Source organism: Panthera onca, chromosome A3 (genome assembly GCF_046562875.1).
Source record: "Panthera onca isolate mPanOnc1 chromosome A3, mPanOnc1 haplotype 2, whole genome shotgun sequence".
In the NCBI taxonomy this organism is placed as follows: Eukaryota; Metazoa; Chordata; class Mammalia; order Carnivora; family Felidae; genus Panthera; species Panthera onca.
This window is the reverse complement of record NC_138341.1, coordinates 66875548-66900187: the sequence shown is the minus strand read 5'-3', so window position 1 is coordinate 66900187 and position 24640 is coordinate 66875548. Positions and strand designations below refer to the sequence as shown.

The window sequence follows — 24640 nt, the reverse complement described above, 5'->3', positions numbered from 1 at the left end:
TGAAGATGATTTGTGAGGAACTTTATGTGCCAGTGAGTAGAGGAGATATGCTTCAGTGATGTATTGATGACTGTTTAACAACCAGCTCTTAGAAAAAATGTACGCATATGCCCTCAAAGGTTTGTGATAAATTTTACTGGTAAAAATGATGGGTGGCACACAGTTTATAAGTAAAAAAGTATATATAACCATCTGTTGTAAATCCCATACAGCCAATCGATTCCCTTAGAATGCTTTCATTGATTTTTGTTGAACTCATGTATCTGTGGCCAAACTTTGCAGTTCAACTATGATCTGACAAAGTCAGACAAAGAATGAATGCTTGATTACTATCTGGTTCAGAAAAGAAGTCTCTCACATCATTGACAAATGCGTGTAGTTCTGACATAAATGTTGGTATTTTTGACTATATTACTAAGACAAAAGTGAAACCACAAAGACATATATCAGAACTTGAATCATTTGCCAATGATATGAGCGACTCCTTTGCTGAACTGGATGATATTTTTTGAATACTGGAAGAATATTTCTCATTTTTTGTGTTATTCAGAATGTAACAGCTACAGACATGACACCCTTTTAAGTTTATTCTGCATTATTAACATTTTATCTTTCTATGTCTTAAGTGTAGACAACCAACAAAACAACAAGTCAATCCTTAATTTGTAGTGTTTGTTGATTTCCATGATGTAAATGCTCCCATAGCGGTACGTCGCTCTATAGTATTTCTACCAGAGAGAGAGGATAGTGGTAAATAACCTCAAGATAAAGTCAAATGTAGTAAAATAATTAGGAAATAATTAATTTTAGTATATATATTTTTGTTTTTAATATAATTTCTTTACTTGTAAGTTTTATAATTTACTATCTAACAGTGGTCGTGTTTAACAACTGATTCTCAGAATTGCTAACATTTAACAGCTCTGGCTGGTCAGTCTGAGCCGGCTTCACCATGCCACTGCACGCTTTGATCCCAGGCAGCAAAACCACTATGCTCTTAACCACTCTTTGATGCGGTATTAAAGTATTGCTAGAATATGCTTCCATACCAATACAGGTATGGTGGTACTAAGCATGCAAGATATATTGCATTCTTCATTTTTCTAAATTGCATTAATTCCTATTAGATGTACCACTCATCAAGTTTGTTGAGAAGTCCAATGTGAGGGACCGTCATACTCAATCGTGGATTATACAGGTACCCTGAGGCTCACATAGGTCAAGAACACGGCAATGGACCATTGGTAGTCTGTACATGTTGCCATCACTTCCATTCATCCTGCTCAGGCCCACCTGGAAGGCAGGGCCCTCCCTCACAGTCCCAGTGATGGTACTCCAGTGCTAAGGGTATCCTGGGGTACAAGGACTAGAGCACAGCCACCTCCATTTGTGGCCACACTACCTCCAGATGACTGTGTTCAAATAAAGCCTTCCTTTGCCTTTTCTTCCTCCAGTGCCCATCCACTAAGGCTGGCCATTCTCTCTCCAGCCCAGAAAGCAGCCACCTCGCCGCTGCTCTCAGACAGTTCAGCCCAGTCACCAGGATGCACTTATGCCTCAACACTGGCAAACTTCTCTCAGTGTTATCTGTAGGGTAGTCAAAGAGAAAGCTTTCATGCTTTCCTGGTGAGGGTACTTTAAAAAAGAGATAATAATGTAAATTTATTACTTAGAGAATCACTGAAGCAGCCTGGGCAAAAATGAAATGAGGCTTTAAAAAGTGAAGTCAGGGGGCGCCTGGGTGGCGCAGTCGGTTAAGCCTCCGACTTCAGCCAGGTCACGATCTCGCGGTCCGTGAGTTCGAGCCCCGCGTCAGGCTCTGGGCTGATGGCTCGGAGCCTGGAGCCGGTTTCCCATTCTGTGTCTCCCTCTCTCTCTGCCCCTCCCCCGTTCATGCTCTGTCTCTCTCTGTCCCAAAAATAAATAAAAAACGTTGAAAAAAAAATTTAAAAAATGAAGTCAGAATAATGAACATTTTTCAAATGCCGGACTTGGAACAAATACTCAAATATAATTTTTTGCCTTCAGGAATGATTAGTGTTGATTAGTGTTTTCTCTTTAACCTATATAAGCAAGCCTGCCTCTTTCCACAACCCTATTAATTCTCATCTTTTCCTCAGACAACATATTTGGAAATCTTCCTGATTTCATTTGACATCAGAAAGACATGGTTTTGCCCTCCTGGCATGCTGGAGAAACAAATCAATTCCTTCTCCCAGATAGGGTGATGAAAGTCCTTCTCTGCAGTGCTTTCTATTGCTATGGTAACAGAAGATGGGATTTCCTAAGGGAACCAGATTTTTATATACACAGAGAAAAGCAGTTCTTTAAAAGCTTGATCCCTTTTTTTGTTGCTGTGTGTATAATATAATCAATGTAATAAACTGAGCACCAAAGGAAAAACAGAATGACACGAACCCTTTTTATATAGGTGTGGAATGAGACCTTTAGTGAAAGAGTCAATTTTTAAAGTTTTAATATTGTGGCATTGCTATTAAAATGATTTGAAAAAAAAAACGATTTGTAAAATTTGCAAGTTTTCTTAGAAAAACAGAAGAGATGGGAATTTATGATCTCTCTAATGGCAGATGGACTTAAAATATAGGTAAACAGCATCAATACTTTCTGTCACCAAGACTTACAACACTGTGATATGGTAAAGATGTTGGGAAGTTCAACGTCAAACAGGTATTTTGTGTAATGACGGTACTTTCCACTTCTGTCATTTTCTCCCTGGAAGTACATAATAGTTGACCATTTCATAGATGAAATCTTATCAGAAGGAACTCAAGAGGCATGATTCTTTCCATGACAGCCCCTTAATCGGATAAGGGGACCTAACCTCTTTTAATCCGTTGGCTCATCTAAAGGCATTACTGTAGGGTAGCTTTTTAGGCTCAGGGCGCTTCTGTGGAAGGAGCAGGTTCTGAAGTATGCAGCAGGGGGTGGGTTTGGTCTTGATGTGAGGAAAATGCTACATATATACACATCTGTCACTTGAATGCCTCTGAACTAACATTCCAAACATGTTTTGGGATTTAAACAAAAGCAGATCCTGCTCAAAATGACTTTTCATGAAATTCTTGAGTTCCTGAATGCAAAGATGTGAGAAAGGACTAGATACTTTGATGGTAACTTCCAACCTGCTTATGCTGTCCCTGCTTCTGCAACTGCCCTATTACAGATACCTTTAACACTATGCTCTTGCAAATGCAGGGATTAAAGTTTGTTGGTTTTCCCCCCGGAAAAGGTTGTTTAAAAGTGCTGTTGAAATGATATGACAAATTTAAAATAAAAATAAAGTGCCACTTGGCTGTGCTCTAAAAGATACATGGATACTGTTGTTCTCTTATTGGGTGGAAGGAGTGATGTTTCTGGGGAGCTGATCGCGAGGTAACAAATGGCAAAGTGAATAAAGTCTGTGTTCTCTGTTCTCTCTATTCTTGATATGGACATGGATAAACAGGAACATTGGGAGTCATTTTAAGCAATCAAGTGGCATGTAAGCCAGAGAGGTCAGGTCAGAGACTCTAGGCTTACAAAAGGAGAAATTGATAACTGATAATGTATGCAAACAGCAAAGCAGGAAGCTAGATCGGTGAATATCATGTGCTAGGATGAGAGGATATCAAGAACAGCATAAAGAAACTTCTGGCAAAAAATCCAAAAATGAAAATTTCCAATGTGAACTTTTTAATGAATGTGATAAATTTATGGGCTTTGGTATGAGGGAAAAGAACAATTAATAACCCGAGTAAAAATACTTGAAATCCATAATGGAATGTTTTTGGGTCACACTAACTGAGTGAGACTGGAAAGTTATTTTGAAGGCCTCTTTAAAGATTTGTTGAGGGCTCCTGGGTGGCTCAGTCAGATAAGTGCTGGACTTCAGCTCAGGCCATGATCTCACAGTTCATGAGTTCGAGCCCCGCATCGGGCTCTGTGCTGACAGTTCAGAGCCTGGAGCCTGCTTCAGATTCTGTCTCCCTCTCTCTCTGCCCCTCCCCTCCTCGTGCTCTGTCTCTTTTTCTCTCTGTCTCTCAAAAGCAAACTTTTAAAAATTTTTAGAAAAAAAGAAAAAAATATTTGTTGAAAGCTGTCTCTTTCACTACTCCCCCTCCCCCCCCCCCCCCCCCCCCAATTCAAGGAAGTGAGAAAGGTCAGGAATCCTGACATTATAGTAAGGACAACTGCCTGGAAGAGTGATTTTTTTTTTTTTTTAATTCTGAGTGCTTCAGGACCCCAGGAGTTTACCAAATATCTCAAGCATTTTAAAACAGAATAAACAGGGGTGCCTGGGTGGCTCAGTCGGTTAAGTGTCTGACTCTTGATTTCGGCTCAGGTCATGATCTCATGGTTTGTGAGTTCAAGCCCCACATCGGGTCCTGTGCTGACTGTGCAGAGCCTGCTTGGAATTCGTTCTCTCCCGTCTCTCTCTCTGCCCCTACCTCACTTTCTCTCTCTCTCTCTCAAAATAAATAACTTTTAAAAAACTTAAAAAAAAAAACCAGAAGAAACAGAAGCTGTGATCACAGCAAGAGTTTTGTTTGTTTCTTGATAGCATCTCTGACCATCTAGGGGGAAAACACTCATTCCTCTTCATTTTCTAGTTCCTGTATAGAACTTACTGTCAGTGTTGTCTCTTTAACAAATGGTGCTGGGAGAACTGGACAGCAACATGCAGAAGAATGAAACTAGACCACTTTCTCACACCATTCACAAAAATAAACTCAAAATGGATAAAGGACTTGAATGTGAGACAGGAAACCATCAAAACCCTAGAGGAGAAAGCAGGAAAAGACCTCTCTGACCTCAGCCACAGCAATTTCTTACTTGACACATCCCCAAAGGCAAGGGAATTAAAAGCAAAAATGAACTATTGGGACCTCATGAAGATAAAAAACTTCTGCACAGCAAAGGAAACAACCAACAAAACTAAAAGGCAACCAACGGAATGGGAAAAGATATTTGCAAATGACATATCAGACAAAGGGCTAGTATCCAAAATCTATAAAGAGCTCACCAAACTCCACACCTGAAAAACAAGTAATCCAGTGAAGAAATGGGCAGAAAACATGAATAGACACTTCTCTAAAGAAGACATCCAGATGGCCAACAGGAACATGAAAAGATGCTCAACGTCGCTCCTCATCAGGGAAATACAAATCAAAACCACACTCAGATATCACCTCACACCAGTCAGAGTGGCCAAAATGAACAAATCAGGAGACTATAGATGCTGGAGAGGATGTGGAGAAACGGGAACCCTCTTGCACTGTTGGTGGGAATGCAAACTGGTGCAGCCACTCTGGAAAACAGTGTGGAGGTTCCTCAAAAACTTAAAAATAGACCTACCCTATGACCCAGCAATAGCACTGCTAGGAATTTATCCAAGGGATACAGGAGTACTGATGCATAGGGGCACTTGTACCCCAATGTTTATAGCGGCACTCTCAACAATAGCCAAATTATGGAAAGAGCCTAAATGTCCATCAACTGACGAATGGATAAAGAAATTGTGGTTTATATACACAATGGAATACTACGTGGCAATGAGAAAGAATGAAATATGGCCCTTTGTAGCAATGTGGATGGAACTGGAGAGTGTGATGCTAAGTGAAACAAGCCATACAGAGAAAGACAGATACCATATTTTTTCACTCTTATGTGGATCCTGAGAAACTTAACAGAAACCCATGGGGGAGGGGAAGGAAAAAAAAAAGAGGTTAGAGTGGGAGAGAGCCAAAGCATGAAAGACTTAAAAACTGAGAACAAACCGAGGGTTGATGGGGGGTGGGAGGGAGGGGAGGGTAGGTGATAGGTATTGAAGAGGGCATCTTTTGGGATGAGCACTGGGTGTTGTATGGAAACCAATTTGACGATAAATTTCATATATTAAAAAAAAAAGAACTTACTGTCAGTGTGGAGAGGCAGTATGGCAGCCATGATTGGTGGCATCATTTGCTCCCTCTTTGGCAAGCACTTTGTTAGTGAATACTCTGCCGCGTGAACTCTGCCTCAGGAACTATGTGTAGAGTGATGGAAAGAGCCCCTGCCCTCGTGGATCATACTGTCCAATCAGATCCTCTTTTTTATAGCACTTAGGACTCTAGGTGTGGTGCTAACTTGAGGGGGGGGTCTCCTTGGTTTCCCACTAAAAATTGGGTTAAGACCATCTTTTCCCAGAATCAGGCCTCATAGGCTTTAAACTCTAGTGCTACAAGTTCTGTGACTTTAAAAGTTGCCCAAGCAAAAAATTTCAGTCAGCTCTGACATGCTCAGCCTTTTCCTTCGCTTTTGGCATTTTCAACCTCTTTACCTCTTTCCCTTAAATATCTCTTAACTGATCCTTTTTTCTGCCCCATCTACCTCTTCTTACCTCACTGTCTGTCACCTGTTCCCTTCCTGGCCTCACGGCCTCCTCTCGTAACATTTCCCACCCATCTGTCCTCCCCACTGCCTCACTGCTGTTAGAGTTACCTTACTAAAATATGCACCTGTTCATGTCATGTCTTCTAATAATTGTCAGTGGTGCCCTAACTTCCTGGCCTGCTTAAAAAGCCTTACAAGGCTGCCCTGGCTTACCTGACCCATCTCATTTTCTGCTATTCTCTGCAAGACTAACTGTGAGTGCCATCTTTTCACCTGGATGCCCTCTGCACCTTTTATGTATGTTATTTTTCTCTGGTTCTCCTTATAAAGATTCCTGAGGATACATTTGCCAGCAAGCACTTGTTAGATGGCCACGCAGATCTGGGGCACCCAGGTGTTTCTTATCCCAAGCCTCTTCTTACCAGCTTTTAGAATTCCCTAGATCTGGTGAGGAGGGGCTTCCTCTGGGGAGAGTGGTGGAGGGCAGTACCAGGGCACCTGATATCTGCACTCTGAGATTGCTCTGGCGCTCAGCACCTACCAGCGCATCCCCTCCCTGCTGGTGCATCTGGGTCTGCACTCACTCCCCCCACATAGCAAGCCGTAGAGCACACCTGCCCCTTGTTTGCCGTTATGGGAAACGTGCACCGCCCCCACCCTGCACAGGCTTATGGCCATCCAGAGCCCATTCACAGGAGAACATTTGCTGATGGAGGGCGCTGGGGTGGAGAAGCCAGCTGACCCATCGCAGAACACTGGCAGAACGCTTGCAGAATGCTACCGCAGAGAGAGGGAGAGCAAAGCCTTGAGAATGTTGTTCAGGGAGAGTCTCAAGGAACAGGAAGCACTGATTTCCTGGGACAATTCTAGACACCTTGCTGCTGCCAGGAGAAACCACTGGCCCTGAGGATGCACGATGATGGTGCATTCTTGTTGCTGCGGGCTTGGACCTTTGCACTTGTTGGATTGGGCCCCAGGGACCCCTGCAGAAGAAGATTGCTGTCTGAGCCCTTCTTCCTCCTGGAAGGTGGTAGACTTGTGGCTGGGGTATGTGCATTTCACTCCCTAGCTCTGGCCTCCAGCGGTACCTCCCTGCCTTTGGGCCAAAACCAGGTCCCCAACACCAGGACTGGCCCCTGGGACAAGTGCCCTACACTGCAACTCTGAGTGGAGGGGAAGGGGCAGGAGGCATTGTGGAGGATTGGGGTTTGCTTGACAGGTGATGTGAGCCAAACTTCTTATAGATGAATCCTTCATGAGGGGCCTCTGGCACCTGAGGCGCCCAGGTATTACTTCTCCCTGTACTCCTCCACCGCCTCTTGCAGAACTCTTGAGCTCCCCTTAGATCAGACTTCTGGCAAGAGTAGTTGTGGCAGCAGCACTTGGGGCCTGATTTCTGGTCCTCTGGGCCCCTGATGCTCAGTGCCTCCCAGCCATCCTCTCCCTGCCCCTGCATCTAGCCCCATAATTGCACCTTCCTTCCCCACAGCTACAGAGCACCCACTGCAGGCTCCACCTGCACTCTATTTGTCTAAGAAGACAAAAACCCCATGTAGCACCCAGCCTGGGAGGAGAATGCAGATAGAAGGCACCTCCAGTCTAGGGAGCAGTTCCAGGAACAAGGACGTGTGCAGTGACAGGTGTTAGGAGCTCCTGGGAAGACCAGCTGCACTCCAGCACCAGGGTACAGGAGTCTGGGAGGACCCTCAATGCTGAAAGGGGATAGTACTCCCCGTCCCGTGCAAAAGACACTAGGTTTGGTGGAGGCCCAGGAAGGGAGCTTGGTGGAAAGAGTGCCCTGGGGGATAGTTTAGGGGCTAGGTTGCTGCAGAATTTGTGGAGAACACAAGTGGGCCGTGAAAGAAGCAGGAAGTAATTTGTGTTTGAAAGAGGCACTGTATCCACCGAGCTGTGCATATGTTAATTGTATCTAGATCAGAGAGGTTCCGGAAGATGGCGGCGTAGGAGGACGCGGGGCTCACAGCGCGTCCTGCCGATCACTTAGATTCCACCTACACCTGCCTAAAGAACCCAGAAAACCGCCAGAGGATTAGCAGAAGGGAGTCTCCGGAGTCAAGCGCAGACTAGAGGCCCACGGAAGAGGGTAGGAAGGGCGGCGAGGCGGTGCGCGCTCCACGGACTGGCGGGAGGGAGCCGGGGCGGAGGGGCGGCTCGCCGGCCAAGCAGAGCCCCCGAGTCTGGCTGGCAAAAGCGGAGGGGCCGGACGGACTGTGTTCCGACAGCAAGCGCGACTTAGCGTCTGGGAGGTCATAAGTTAACAGCTCTGCTTGGAAAGCGGGAAGGCTGGAGGACAAAGGGAGGGAGAGCTGCTGAGCCCCCGGACGGCAGAGCTCAGCTTGGCGGGGAACAAAGGCGCCAGCGCCATCTCCCCCACCCATCCCCCAGCCAAAATCCCAAAGGGAACCAGTTCCTGCCAGGGAACTTGCTCGCTCCGCGCAAACACCCAACTCTGTGCTTCTGCGGAGCCAAACCTCCGGCAGCGGATCTGACTCCCTCCCGCTGCCACAGGGCTCCTCCTGAAGTGGATCACCTAAGGAGAAGCGAGCTAAGCCTGCACCTCCACCCCCCGTGCACCTTGCCTACCCACCCCAGCTAATACGCCAGATCCCCAGCAACACAAGCCTGGCAGTGTGCAAGTAGCCCAGATGGGACACGCCACCCCACAGTGAATCCCGCCCCTAGGAGAGGGGAAGAGAAGGCACACACCAGTCTGACTGTGGCCCCAGCAGTGGGCTGGGGGCAGACATCGGATCGGACTGCGGCCCCGCCCACTAACTCCAGTTATACACCACAGCACAGGGGAAGTGCACTGCAGGTCCTCACCACGCAAGGGACTCTCCAAAATGACCAAACGGAAGAATTCCCCTCAGAAGAATCTCCAGGAAATAACAACAGCTAATGAACTGATCAAAAAGGATTTAAATAATATAACAGAAAGTGAATTTAGAATAATAGTCATAAAATTAATCGCTGGGCTTGAAAACAGTATACAGGACAGCAGAGAATCTCTTGCCACAAAGATCGAGGGACTAAGGAACAGTCACGAGGAGTTGAAAAACGCTTTAAACGAAATGCAAAACAAAATGGAATCCACGATGGCTCGGCTTGAAGAGGCAGAGGAGAGAATAGGTGAACTAGAAGATAAAGTTATGGAGAAAGAGGAAGCTGAAAGAAAGAGAGATAAAAAAATCCAGGAGTATGAGGGGAAAATTAGAGAACTAAGTGATACACTAAAAAAAAATAATATACGCATAATTGGTATCCCAGAGGAGGAAGAGAGAGGGAAAGGTGCTGAAGGGGTACTTGAACAAATTATAGCTGAGAACTTCCCTGAACTGGGGAAGGAAAAAGGCATTGAAATCCAAGAGGCACAGAGAACTCCCTTCAGACGTAACTTGAATCGATCTTCTGCACGACATATCATAGTGAAACTGGCAAAATACAAGGATAAAGAGAAAATTCTGAAAGCAGCAAGGGATAAACGTGCCCTCACATATAAAGGGAGACCTATAAGACTCGTGACTGATCTCTCCTTTGAAACTTGGCAGGCCAGAAAGGCTTGGCACGATATCTACAGTGTGCTAAACAGAAAAAATATGCAGCCGAGAATCCTTTATCCAGCAAGTCTGTCATTTAGAATAGAAGGAGAGATAAAGGTCTTCCCAAACAAACAAAAACTGAAGGAATTTGTCACCACGAAACCAGCCCTACAAGAGATCCTAAGGGGGATCCTGTGAGACGAAGTACCAGAGACATCACTACAAGCATAAAACATACAGACATCACAATGACTCTAAACCCGTATCTTTCTATAATAACACTGAATGTAAATGGATTAAATGCGCCAACTAAAAGACATAGGGTATCAGAATGGATAAAAAAGCAAGACCCATCTATTTGCTGTCTATAAGAGACTCATTTTAGATCTGAGGACACCTTTAGATTGAGAGTGAGGGGATGGAGAACTATTTATCATGCTCCTGGAAGCCAAAAGAAAGCTGGAGTAGCCATACTTATATCAGACAAACTAGACTTTAAATTAAAGGCTGTAACAAGAGATGAAGAAGGGCATTATATAATAATCACAGGGTCTATCCACCAGGAAGAGCTAACTATTATAAATGTCTATGCGCCAAATACCCGAGCCCCCAGATATATAAAACAATTACTCATAAACATAAGCAACCTTATTGATAAGAATGTGGTCATTGCAGGGGACTTTAACACCCCACTTACAGAAATGGATAGATCATCTAGACACACGGTCAATAAAGAAACAAGGGCCCTGAATGATACATTGGATCAGATGGACTTGACAGATATATTTAGAACTCTGCATCCCAAAGCAACAGAATATACTTTCTTCTCGAGTGCACATGGAACATTCTCCAAGACAGATCATATACTGGGTCACAAAACAGCCCTTCATAAGTTTACAAGAATTGAAATTACACCATGCATACTTTCAGACCACAATGCTATGAAGCTTGAAATCAACCACAGGAAAAAGTCTGGAAAACCTCCAAAAGCATGGAGGTTAAAGAACACCCTACTAACGAATGAGTGGGTCAACCAGGCAATTAGAGAAGAAATTAAAATATACATGGAAACAAATGAAAATGAAAATACAACAATCCAAACGCTTTGGGATGCAGCGAAGGCAGTCCTGAGAGGAAAATACATTGCAATCCAGGCCTATCTCAAGAAACAAGAAAAATCCCAAATACAAAATCTAACAGCACACCTAAAGGAAATAGAAGCAGAACAGCAAAGGCAGCCTAAACCCAGCAGAAGAAGAGAAATAATAAAGATCAGAGCAGAAATAAACAATATAGAATCTAAAAAAACTGTAGAGCAGATCAACGAAACCAAGAGTTGGTTTTTTGAAAAAATAAACAAAATTGACAAACCTCTAGCCAGGCTTCTCAAAAAGAAAAGGGAGATGACCCAAATAGATAAAATCATGAATGAAAATGGAATGATTACAACCAATCCCTCAGAGATACAAACAATTATCAGGGAATACTATGAAAAATTATATGCCAGCAAATTGGACAACCTGGAAGAAATGGACAAATTTCTAAACACCCACACTCTTCCAAAACTCAATCAGGAGGAAATAGAAAGCTTGAACAGACCCATAACCAGCGAAGAAATTGAATCGGTTATCAAAAATCTCCCAATAAATAAGAGTCCAGGACCAGATGGCTTCCCAGGGGAGTTCTACCAGACGTTTAAAGCAGAGATAATGCCTATCCTTCTCAAGCTATTCCAAGAAATAGAAAGGGAAGGAAAACTTCCAGACTCATTCTATGAAGCCAGTATTACTTTGATTCCTAAACCAGACAGAGACCCAGTAAAAAAAGAGAACTACAGGCCAATATCCCTGATGAATATGGATGCAAAAATTCTTAATAAGATACTAGCAAATCGAATTCAACAGCATATAAAAAGAATTATTCACCATGATCAAGTGGGATTCATTCCTGGGATGCAGGGCTGGTTCAACATTCGCAAATCGATCAACGTGATACATCACATTAACAAAAAAAAAGAGAAGAACCATATGATCCTGTCAATCGATGCAGAAAAGGCCTTTGACAAAATCCAGCACCCTTTCTTAATAAAAACCCTTGAGAAAGTCGGGATAGAAGGAACATACTTAAAGATCATAAAGGCCATTTATGAAAAGCCCACAGCTAACATCATCCTCAACGGGGAAAAACTGAGAGCTTTTTCCCTGAGATCAGGAACACGACAGGGATGCCCACTGTCACCGCTCTTGTTTAACATAGTGCTGGAAGTTCTAGCATCAGCAATCAGACAACAAAAGGAAATCAAAGGCATCAAAATTGGCAAAGATGAAGTCAAGCTTTCGCTTTTTGCAGATGACATGATATTATACATGGAAAATCCGATAGACTCCACCAAAAGTCTGCTAGAACTGATACATGAATTCAGCAAAGTTGCAGGATACAAAATCAATGTGCAGAAATCAGTTGCATTCTTATACACTAACAATGAAGCAACAGAAAGACAAATGAAGAAACTGATCCCATTCACAATTGCACCAAGAAGCATAAAATACCTAGGAATAAATCTAACCAAAGATGTAAAAGATCTGTATGCTGAAAACTATAGAAAGCTTATGCAGGTAATTGAAGAAGATATAAAGAAATGGAAAGACATTCCCTGCTCATGGATTGGAAGAATAAATATTGTCAAAATGTCAATACTACCCAAAGCTATCTACACATTCAATGCAATCCCAATCAAAATTGCACCAGCATTCTTCTCGAAACTAGAACAAGCAATCCTAAAATTCATATGGAACCACAAAAGGCCCCGAATAGCCAAAGTAATTTTGAAGAAGAAGACCAAAGCAGGAGGCATCACAATCCCAGACTTTAGCCTCTACTACAAAGCTGTCATCATCAAGACAGCATGGTATTGGCACAGAAACAGACACATAGACCAATGGAATAGAATAGAAACCCCAGAACTAGACCCACAAACGTATGGCCAACTCATCTTTGACAAAGCAGGAAAGAACATCCAATGGAAAAAAGACAGTCTCTTTAACAAATGGTGCTGGGAGAACTGGACAGCAACATGCAGAAGGTTGAAACTAGACCACTTTCTCACACCATTCACAAAAATAAACTCAAAATGGATAAAGGACCTGAATGTGAGACAGGAAACCATCAAAACCTTAGAGGAGAAAGCAGGAAAAGACCTCTCTGACCTCAGCCGTAGCAATCTCTTACTCGGCACATCCCCAAAGGCAAGGGAATTAAAAGCAAAAGTGAATTACTGGGACCTTATGAAGATAAAAAGCTTCTGCACAGCAAAGGAAACAACCAACAAAACTAAAAGGCAACCAACGGAATGGGAAAAGATATTTGCAAATGACACAACGGACAAAGGGCTAGTATCCAAAATCTATGAAGAGCTCATCAAACTCCACACCCGAAAAACAAATAACCCAGTGAAGAAATGGGCAGAAAACATGAATAGACACTTCTCTAAAGAAGACATCCGGATGGCCAACAGGCACATGAAAAGATGTTCAACGTCGCTCCTTATCAGGGAAATACAAATCAAAACCACACTCAGATATCACCTCACGCCAGTCAGAGTGGCCAAAATGAACAAATCAGGAGACTATAGATGCTGGAGAGGATGTGGAGAAACAGGAACCCTCTTGCACTGTTGGTGGGAATGCAAATTGGTGCAGCCGCTCTGGAAAGCAGTGTGGAGGTTCCTCAGAAAATTAAAAATAGACCTACCCTATGACCCAGCAATAGCACTGCTAGGAATTTACCCAAGGGATACAGGAGTACTGATGCATAGGGGCACCTGTACCCCAATGTTTATAGCGGCACTCTCAACAATAGCCAAATTATGGAAAGAGCCTAAATGTCCATCAACTGATGAATGGATAAAGAAATTGTGGTTTATATACACAATGGAATACTACGTGGCAATGAGAAAAAATGAAATATGGCCTTTTGTAGCAACATGGATGGAACTGGAGAGTGTGATGCTAAGTGAAATAAGCCATACAGAGAAAGACAGATACCATATGGTTTCACTCTTATGTGGATCCTGAGAAACATAACAGAAACCCATGGGGGAGGGGAAGGAAAAAAAAAAAAAAAAAGAGGCTAGAGTGGGAGAGAGCCAAAGCATAAGAGACTGTTAAAAACTGAGAACAAACTGAGGGTTGATGGGGGGTGGGAGGGAGGGCAGGGTGGGTGATGGGTATTGAGGAGGGCACCTTTTGGGATGAGCACTGGGTGTTGTATGGAAACCAATTTGACAGTAAATTTCATATATTTAAAAAAAAATAATAATTGTATCTAGATGTCAGTTACACAAAACAATGATGATAATGATACTTGCTTTGAGTGCTTACTCTGAGCCGGTGCAGTGCTGAATGCTCTGTGTTCTGTATATTGTCTACTTTTATGTAGTAACTCCATTTTCTAGATGAGGAACCTGAGGCAAAAGAGATCAACAGGCCCAAAGAACCAGAGGTCATAGGGGCATTGAGTGCAAATTCAGGTATCTGATTATAGAGCGTTTACTTGTATTAAAACCGTGCTGAAGTTGAAAAGTAAAAACAAAACAAAACTCTGCTAATTGTGTAAATAGATGTTGAAATCGGAAAAAGAAAAAAAATTCCGCTTATATTGTGTAAACAGTAATCTGCTAGTTTTTCATATAGGTATGTGCCCTTTTGTTTTTTTCAATTCCCAACACCTGTTTTTAGAAAGGCACAACTTCTTTACACAATGATTTTAAAACATGAGAGTCCTTGCTCATCTAGGAATAACAATAATGACATTTCCCCCTCTGGACTAGTACAGACTCTCTGAAATTCTCTTGGCATTTGACAAAGTTTTATTTTGACCGGACTACAGAGGAAAAATGTTACAAAGACCACAAGCATAGTAATTTGTGGTTCTCTTGGTGTTACAGTGATTTGTGTAAAATAGAAATTGTCATTGAAAATGCATAATCTATGGTAACAGACACAGAAACAGCACTTGACTCTGGGACCCCTTCGTGGTTTGAAATCCTAATGAAGTTGGGATCCAGCACTTGTGCAGGCAGGTTTAATTAATTCTGAGAAGCACATTGTCTCCTAGCAACAATGTTTTTTTCCCCCTCAAATTAAAGTCAAAAGCTAACTTGAAAAAGCTGAGTAATACTTTGAAAGTCATTAAGTAAATATCTTGACATAAAACAATTCTAGAACCATGGAGGTTTTCTAATCCTGGATTATAATAGTGTCTGATTTTCAAGGTAACCAAATGGGTAAAATCAGATGAAATTATTGTTAAACTGTGCTAAGCCTCTCTTTTCCATTCAACATTTCCATCAGACCAGTCAGGTAACTTACTACTTTGAGGACAGTTCAGACTTTTTCTGTTGAGATTATCTTGCTAGATGATTGAGAAATAAATGTGGATAAAAGAAAATCAATATTTTTCCTAACTTTGTTCAGGAGGAAATGAAAAGAGGCTTTTTTATTTTTCAGCCTTGCCTTACACCCAGATAAAACTCTTGTTGCAACTGGCCAAGTTGGAAAGGAGCCATATATATGTATATGGGATTCCTATAATGTCCAGACTGTGTCTATTCTTAAGGATGTCCATACACATGGAGTCGCCTGCTTGGCTTTCGACTCAGATGGACAGGTATGTATCTTTTTCCATTTCTGTTTTCTGTAATGACTTCTCACGAGTCACCTAGAGTTATAGTTCATGAAGCTTATAGGCTCAGAAAGTCTACTAACCCTTGCCACCTCCCCTTGTCTGCCTCCTAGAATCATGTCGGATCCTTTTCCAAGCTGTGGCACTGATACCCAGCTCTGGGTAGGCCCCAGTTTTGGTTCCCCCAGTCTTAGCGTTGGTTGAAAAGCTTCCGGAAGGAAGTCATGAACTCATGCTGATTGGGTCCATCATGACCCAGGTCCAATGTTAGCTTCCTATTTGGAATTAGTGTTGGCCCAAACGTTTTTCATATACTTCAAGCCCTGAGCATCTCCTTGGTTCCCTTTGCTTTGAGAATGTCCTCTCTTAATAATTCACCACCTCCTAATAATTCACTGAGAAAATTCTCTTTGACTTTTTAAGTTCCTCTTCTAACTCCTCCTTCTCCCTACCCACTCCCCACAGTTCAAGCTGCCACTGATTCATGAGTGTTTGTGAGTATCTCTACAGTGACCCTTACATGCATTCTCCCCTCCCATTCTCTGCCACCATCCTGTAAGTTACAAATCCATGTCCTGCCTGACATTTGAAGTATCCTCTGACTGGTCTCCACACAGTTTCTTGCTAATGTATTTCACCAACTAGAAAAAGTGTGAGAGCATTATTTTAAAAACAACCAAAGCTTGGAGAACTCCGTGAATAAGTCTATAATTTGTGTCTGGGTGTTGTGGGCTAACTGACTCTTTTAGCCTTGGCTTCACTATCTCCTTGAAGTCAGATTGGACAAGGCGGTGAGATTCCTCTACCAGACCTTGCACTTTGGCTCCTCCAGCCCCTCCCTCATGCTGTGTTTCTCCGTCTCTGGTGCCCTACTCACCTTCTTTGCCCCTTAAAATGATTCATTCTTCTAAGACATTTCAAAGGGCTTTAAGGGACATACTTCCTGAAGCCTTCCCAGGACCCCTAACAAGCTTTCTTTCTTGCCTTTGACTTCCAGCAACCTTTGGCAGAAAAGGTTTGTTAACGTTACAGATGTCAGTTACATGTCCATTTTAAAAATATGTTACAGAAAGGGCAGTGCACACAGAAAGGCACCTTTCCTGGCTTCCACTGCCTCCACCTCCGAACTAGGGCTGTGCCTTTTCCCCAGCCTTCTCCATGATCCTGGGCCACCCTTCCTCTGTATTTCTGCCAGTTAATATTTCAGTCCAGGTTTTGGCAAATTTCAGCATTCATTTTGTAAGTCCTTGCTGTGTAAAGACCTGTGAAATTCTTCATAGAGGCTTGACAGGCCTGAGAGTTTGGGGCAAGTTGAGTGGATCACGGGACTTGAGCTGGTTTGAGTCACTTTTTAAACAGCTTACTTAGTGTTTCCTGCTGTTTTGAGAGGGTAATGATCACTATTGCATTTTTCTTTCTTGGACTAGCTTCACTACATATGTAGACCCCTGGAATGTATAGTTTTTTATTTTACTACTCTAATCACATCTACTTTAGTTAGGATAATGCATCCATTCCACTGTGATTCCATGTATAAGGAGAAATACCTGGGTAGTCACATTTGTCCAGATTTGTAGTTCCAGACTTCCTGACTAAATCAATGAATACCAGAATGCATACACAAGTCTAAGTGTAAATGTATGCTTAGATGTGTACTTATATGCACGTTGTCTGATTGTGTTTTTCTAGCAAACATTGTCAAAAATGTGTTCAGAAGCATCACAAGAAAATGCCATGCAGCAGAAGGAAATCCAGCTTTAATGTTTAATTCTTTGTCCATGTGATTTGTGTTGGAATCTTACTTGTTCACTTGTAGGTTCCATTTGGAAGGGTGACGTTGGGGGTGGACTGCATGGCACTTAACTGTCAGTTGAGAAGAATAACCTATTTGCTTGCTGTGATGAATTTCTTGGCTTGTTGATGCCTACTGCTTCAGATCTGCCTTATTCCTTGGACAGAGTTCACTGGAATCAAGTGATATTTAGAAAATGACAAATGGCCCATCACCTCTCCAACAACAAAAGGGAATAGAAATGCTTTTTAGGTAGCTATGGGGCCTGTCACTGTCTACAAATGAACAAAATAGATAACTTTTGGCTTTTTTTTTCCATCAGGAAATGTGGATTTTACTTTAGTGCCTGTGTTTATTAAAAAAAAAAAAAAGGCAAAAGAATAAGCCAAATGAAATTCACCACTTTGTTTTCTTACATGGATAAAAATGCAACCACATATTACAGTTTTCATTGCTTGAATGCACAATTAAAACGGGAAAAAACACCACAAAGACCCTCTTTCTTGAGGGCATATTTTTAAAACTTCCAACTATATATTTTTTATACTAAACATTACTAATAGAAGCCATCTTTACTGAAGAAACCTGAGTAATCCCTGCATAACAACACATATATACATGTAGCTATATGTGGCCATATGTCATCCCACATATATGTACACACATAAACACACACACTCAAACATAGTGAAACACATAAGCTCAGATACTCTTAAACTTGAGTGACACTGTATTTTCAAAACACTTTGACTTACATCATTTCACTGATTGCATTGACCCATACAATAATCCTACAAGGTAGACATAACAGATATTTTGCATTTATTTTACAAATGAGAAAACCTAATTTAATGAGGTTAATTAATTTTTCAAGATCTGGTTCCTCACAAGTCAAAACAGAAGCCAAATCTCCTTACACCCATTCCAGACCTCTGTCCATGACACAGGGCTGTTTCCTTAGGTGTGGCATCCTACTAGGTCCTCTGATGTTGGTGTTTCTAATACATATTTTGATACTTTTGATGTTGTGTATACTTAAATGTGTTGAATTTTCTTTTTCCTTGAAAACGAGTTCTGAAATGAACCCAAAGAATGTAGACGGGAAGATGAAGTACCAGATTTCTTTTACCAGCAGTATATACTCTCTTTAGTCACCCGAAACGTTTGTGAAACTATGAAGATTAAGAATGAATGTAACGTTCATTTATGGGTTTTTCTTCCCTATGTGTTCGTCAATCCCTTTGATTTTAGCAGTTTGGCAAGGCTTTTAGATTATGGAATCCTAGATTATCTTTAATCTCACATTAATATTTTAAATTTAAAAATTAAAAAATCTGAACCTTGTCTTCAAGTTGTGTTCCTCTGATTTCACCTGGTTAAATCAGAGGCTTTGTGACAAACAAGTCACAGCTTTTGGGTTTTTGAAATTGTAGTATATGCTAATGGAAGTCATTTGTGATGCCTTTAGCAGTGGACTTTAAATAGATTTTGAGAAATCATTTGTTTTTTTTTTTTTTTTTTGCATACATTCAATGCCTGGCCCAGAGTAGGTAATCAGTGACCATTTGTTGAAAGAAGACCTGGATAGTCAGGAATGTGCCTATCAGTTTCAGCTATTAAATTATTGTTCTTATTCTTAGCGTTTGGCCTCTGTGGGACTGGATGCAAAAAACACAGTCTGCATTTGGGACTGGAGGAAGGGAAAACTTCTGGCCTCAGCCACCGGCCACTCTGACCGGGTAAGAAGAGCTTATTGGATCAAGCCACGCAGTTTTCATAACTATGAACGAATTGTGAAGTAGCTTCCCAGATTTGTACTATTTTTAAAAGTAAATTCTCCATGTAAAGATTTCTCCTACATATTCAACCTAAAAACTGACTTTAAAAAAAAAAATCAATTCCTGACTAATAGCTGTGTTGGCATGATCTCTTCTGGTGATTGGATGCTTTCTTTAAATTGTTACTACCTTTCAGAGGCAAAGCAAATTTTTGATATTGGCATCTAGCTTCTTCATCATAAAGTCAAAATAGAATTGAATTTGAAATTGTAAAGTTTTGATGTATTCCTTTAGAAATGGAAGTAGTTGTTAGAAAATAATACTCACAAAATATGTTTACAGGTGTATACATTTTAACTTCAAATGAGTATAGTGACAACTTAGGGATTTTTGTTATATTTGAGAATCTTAAGATTGTGGCTTGCTTATCATATTGAAGTTAGTGTGCTCAGAAATAATTTCATACAGTCATAGCAGGCAAGGTAGGTTATGAAGCAGGTCAGAAATCTATTTCTCCATTCTCTTGCATAATTAAAATAATGTGACCACTTTATTTTTTATAATTTCAAACAAAGTGAATTGGCATGATTATCTTACATTGATTAATAGTTTTGTATTTCTTCTCAGTGTAAGTGAGAATGAAGCCTGAATTAAATATGAAATTCATCATCTCTTTCTTAGTGTGAACTCTGAAAAATTTTTTTCAAATGAACAGCATATTCATTGAGGGAGAATCATAATTTTAAGGTGACCTGATAGTTGTTGTGGCACATTTGAGCAAATTGTACTCAAGGATTAAGTTCTCAGAAAGTCCAGAAATGACCAGCCTTGGAACTTTAGTGTTGGAGGAGCTCCAGCACCCTTTTGTTCCCAATGGTTCCTACCCCTGGCAACATGTAAGAATTCCTTAGGGAGATTTTATAGTGCAGTGATGCTTGGGCTCTGCTCCCAGATTATTAACTTACTGGTAATTAATCAGTATTAACTTAGTACTTAATGAACAGTTTGAAAATACTTGTAATGCTCACATTTTGTATATTACTGTTTCTGCTTATGTGATAATCCCATCATATCATATAAAGTAAGTTGAGTTAGACTAGATCAATGTGAATTTATTTCTTACTGTTTTGTTCATGTACTTTATACCTTCCACTTAGAAGTAGATTATGAAAAGTACAATGCTACTCTAGTGCAAATGTATAATTTTAAGATCCTAGAATGTTTTAATGAAATACTGTTCTTTTTGAACACTGTTCTCCCAGACTCCATGATTTGTCTGGGAGAAACACAGTGTCTCCCAAAACTGGGAGAACACAGTTTTGTTCTTTATTACTGGTGCCAATATGAATCATTAATGTCTCCTTATGGGCAAATGATTATCTTCAAGATTATTTTAGTGGAGAAAATACTTAATCCCTAGCACTCATTTTTGTAATTGAGTGCTCATAACACTCATTGCCCTCATAACAGAACTGAGGTGGTGTCATGTATTTTAGAGATGATGAGACTAGCCTGAGGTTGCATAGCTAAAATGGGCACTGGACCTTATTGAAACTTGGTACTTGGACCAAGTGCTCTTTCTTCAGTGTTGTTTCTGTAGTTCATAATTGCTTCTTTCTACCTAACTGAAGGTTAGGTCCTCCTTTTCTCTCTGATGATTGATCCATATTGCTCCTTCCTATGTGATGAGAAATGAGTGTCATGAGCTCTTTATCTGGTTGAGACATTGGCCCTAACAATTACTCTTTTTTTCTATTAGAGCTTCACAGAATGCGGTCCTTGGACTGACTGCATCAGAATCTCTTGGGGTCTGTTTAAAAATGCAGCTGCATGGACCAAATTTCAGAGCCACTAGATACGAATCTTTCAGTTTGGCTGGTGAAATATGTACTTTGCCACAGGTGATCTGACCCTCAAGGTTGACAGTCTTCTCTTCCTTGTTCCAAAAATGGAAAAAGAACTGCCTGCAAACCGTCTAGTAGCTTTCCTTAAAGAACATTCAGTAGTGTTAATGGATATGTTTTCAGTTCCTTGGGGAATGCAAAATAGAATAGTATTTTGGGTCAGATTAAAATGAGAGGCTAAAGGACTATTTTTGGTGGGCTAATTTAGGTGCCAAATAAATGCCCCTGCCCATGATTACAAGAAAGTGTTGGCCACATTGAATTGCATTTGACTGTTAAACATTTTCCTACTCAAAATAAAACACTTCATACTTCTCTTGATTTTTATTGTAAAGCTATGTCAAAGTATGTTACTAGCATTGTGTACAGGTATAGAAAAATTGGATCAAAAAATTATTCTAAAGCATTGCAATTTGTTTACCCTGGATGAACCATGTTAAAAATATGACACCAGTTTGTCTCACTGATTGTGGTTAATTATTATTTCTTTATTCAGGTCTAAGGTAAGTAGATAGGCAACAAAATATGTGTTAGCAATTCCTGAACCAACCCCAGAGCCAAATCGCCCATTTTTCAGTCCATGCAAGTAACAGTGTATTCTAAATTTTGGATAGAGTCTTGGCAGTTGAACTGATAGCTGAAAGAAGGCAAAAACACATATATTACCAACAGAGTAATTTTTAATTCTTTTAAACAGATTTTTGATATTTCCTGGGATCCATATCAGCCAAACAGAGTGGTTAGCTGTGGAGTAAAACATATAAAGGTAAAGTAGTTATTTAAAAAAAATTTTTTTGGTAACTTTTATGAGAAGAATTTAAGGTGTTTATATATATATAATTTGATGTTGAGGAATGGCTCTATTTTTCTAAAATTTGGAGCCTTTTACTGCATTGATCTTGAAGCAAGCTAGCATCAGCTGAGGGGGCTCTCTTTCAGAACTACAGTGTAAGGACCATCAGGTGAAGTGCCCAGCAGGCAGCTGAAAAGAAAACTTTGTGTTAATCAAATGCTAAATCAAATACTCCTAGTATTTCAAGGATTGCATGCTTTAAAACAGTTCTGATTTTAATATTGTAAATTAAGTTTTTACATTTTGATGAATGTTTACACATACTGCATATCAAAACATTTTCTGTCATGTTGAGAAGTTATTTTAGAAGGAACAGCGTTGGGTTGGACATAAAAATAGAGGGATACACAGTACGAGCCTACCTGAGCCATTGATTTTTAAATGCCTCTGTCTTCCCCTAGACTACACAGCTTCAAATACCACAGGTAGCCCAGGACCTACCTTTAGCTATTTGCTTCTTTCTACTTTGTTAAATGGGTAGCACGGTTAACACCATTAACTTTCTTTGCTCCAACATAGCAGAAATTTCCTCTGGACCCTGGGATGTGACCCAGAATCTTCTGTCTACAGATTTGTACACAATAGAGATTAAAGTTCATAATTGAAAGAGTGTGAGGATTACTTGCTTGACTACAGCATGTGTGGATCTCTGCTAGTACCAAATTGCTGCATTTTTGTATGAACGGAATAGGTATCTGTATTATTTCCCCAACCAACTCCTCCTGTTTCCCTGTTCTTTTGTTCTTTTTTCAGTCTCGTTTTTTATGATCCTTCCCATTGTTCTGACTTAATTGTTAGAAAGGGACAGATGATCAGATGTCCAGAAATAAATATAACAAGAGATATGCAAGACTTGCTTAAAGAATATTACAAAACTTCACAGAGGAATACAAAAGGCTTGAACAAATGGAGAGACAACCTTGGTTCTGGACGTGAAGTCTAATAATTAAACACATCACTTCAATTATATTCAGTGCAATTTCAGTTAAAATCTCAAGAAGTTTTGTTATTGTTATCTGACATTTCCTTTTAAATTATTCTGAGTTAGTCTAGATGGATAAAAGAATGAGAATAACCAAGAACTTGAATAAAAAAAGGATAATGAAGAGGAAAATACTGTATTTACTAAAGCATATTATGAAACTAAAATAATTAAAATGTATCAGATTGGGATAAGGATAAATAACAATACCCCCCCCCCAAAAAAAAACAAAGCTGAGAAATAGAGGTTAATATGTATAACAATTTAGAATATAATAGTATCTTGACCAGTGGGCCCTAGGACAGTTTGTTATCTATTTGGGAGAAAAAAGTTATATATCATTACTTCATACCATACATTAAAATAAATTCTTTATGAATTAAAGAGTTAAGTGTTTAAAAAACTATAAAATAATTATATGAATATCTAAATAAATGTTTAACTGCTCTCAAGTGGGTGAAAGGCCTTTCTGAATGTAGAAGCAAAGAAACCATAAAGATAATATTATAGATTCAATTATATAAACATTAAAACTTTCTGTCTACCTGCCCCCAACTGCTAAGAAACAAGAGAGATAAACCACACATGAGCAAAGTGTAAGCCACAAGCGTGTTAGATAGAATTTTGGTTTGTTCTTGAAATGTAAAGACCTTCAGCAAACCTGTACAACGGAGAAAGGACATGTATAATTGACAAAAATGGAAACGTTGGCTAACAGATAGATGAAAATGCTAAATCTTCTTAGTTAGGAATAACAATTTTTAAATAACAATGCTTAATCTATCAGAATTAGGATTAAAGTGTATCCAGTGCTGACAAAGATTTAGTGACTGAACACTGTCAAACCTTGCTGGGGGAGATGTAAATGAGTACTATAAATGAGTATTTCTAGTCTTTAAGTCCAGAAATTTGATAATATCTATCAATAGCTTTAGAAATGTTAGTATCCTGGGGTGCCTGGGTGGCTCAGTGAGTTAAGCCTCCGACTCTGGCCCAGGTCACAATCTCCTGGTTTCCGGGGGTTCGAGCCCCACCTCTGCCTCTGTGCTGATGGCTCAGAGCCTAGAGCCTGCTTCAGATTCTGTGTCTCCCTCTCTCTCTGCCCCTCCCCCCACTCGTGCTCTGTCTCTCTCACTCTCTCTAAAAAGAGTAACATTAAAAAATTTTTTTTTAATTTAAAAAAATGTTAATATCCTTTGCGGTAGTGATTTTTTTTTCAGTATTAGTATATGTGCTGCTGTGAAGAGAACACCGCTCATATTTTCATATCTTGGAATTTATCTCAAGGAAATTATTAGGAGTGTGAACCAGAATAGGTTCATTGCTGAATAACTTACCAACAGCAAATAAAACCAGACTAAAGAAGGCCTGAAGCCACCAAACTGCCCCCAGGTGGTTAAATACAATATGGTAGATCCATAGGAAGAAATACTGTACAATCATTATAAGTCATGGTTTAGATGATTATTTAATGTTATTAGGAAATATTCAAGATTTATTTACAGTCTACTAGGTGAGGTAATTTTTTTTTGATTTTTTTCTTTTTACTTTAGAAGTAAAGTATATTTTTGTATAGGAAATAAATTGGAAAGATACCAAAAAATGTTAAGCAGTTAACACTGGCTATGGAGTTTATGATTAAATTGTCTCTTTATTTTTAAAATTATTTTACAATAACACATATTTTTCCAAAATCAGAAAAAAGTAATGAAAAAAA

At 40.3% G+C, this 24640-nt stretch overlaps 1 protein-coding gene across 4 annotated transcripts in view; it reads left to right on the top strand.

Annotated features, from left to right (window-relative positions):
- The window catches only part of EML6 (EMAP like 6), a 285377-nt gene that overhangs the window by 109898 nt on the left and 150839 nt on the right, over nt 1–24640 (top strand). For all 4 annotated transcript variants that reach the window (XR_009602202.3, XM_060605873.3, XM_060605862.3 and 1 more), the window contains exons 3-5: nt 15440–15599; nt 19047–19145; nt 21786–21854. Coding sequence is in view for 3 of the 4 variants with exons in the window: in XM_060605873.3 (XP_060461856.1) it covers nt 15440–15599; nt 19047–19145; nt 21786–21854 (328 nt within the window). In the remaining variant the exon portion in view is untranslated. The remainder of the gene's footprint in view (nt 1–15439; nt 15600–19046; nt 19146–21785; nt 21855–24640) is intronic.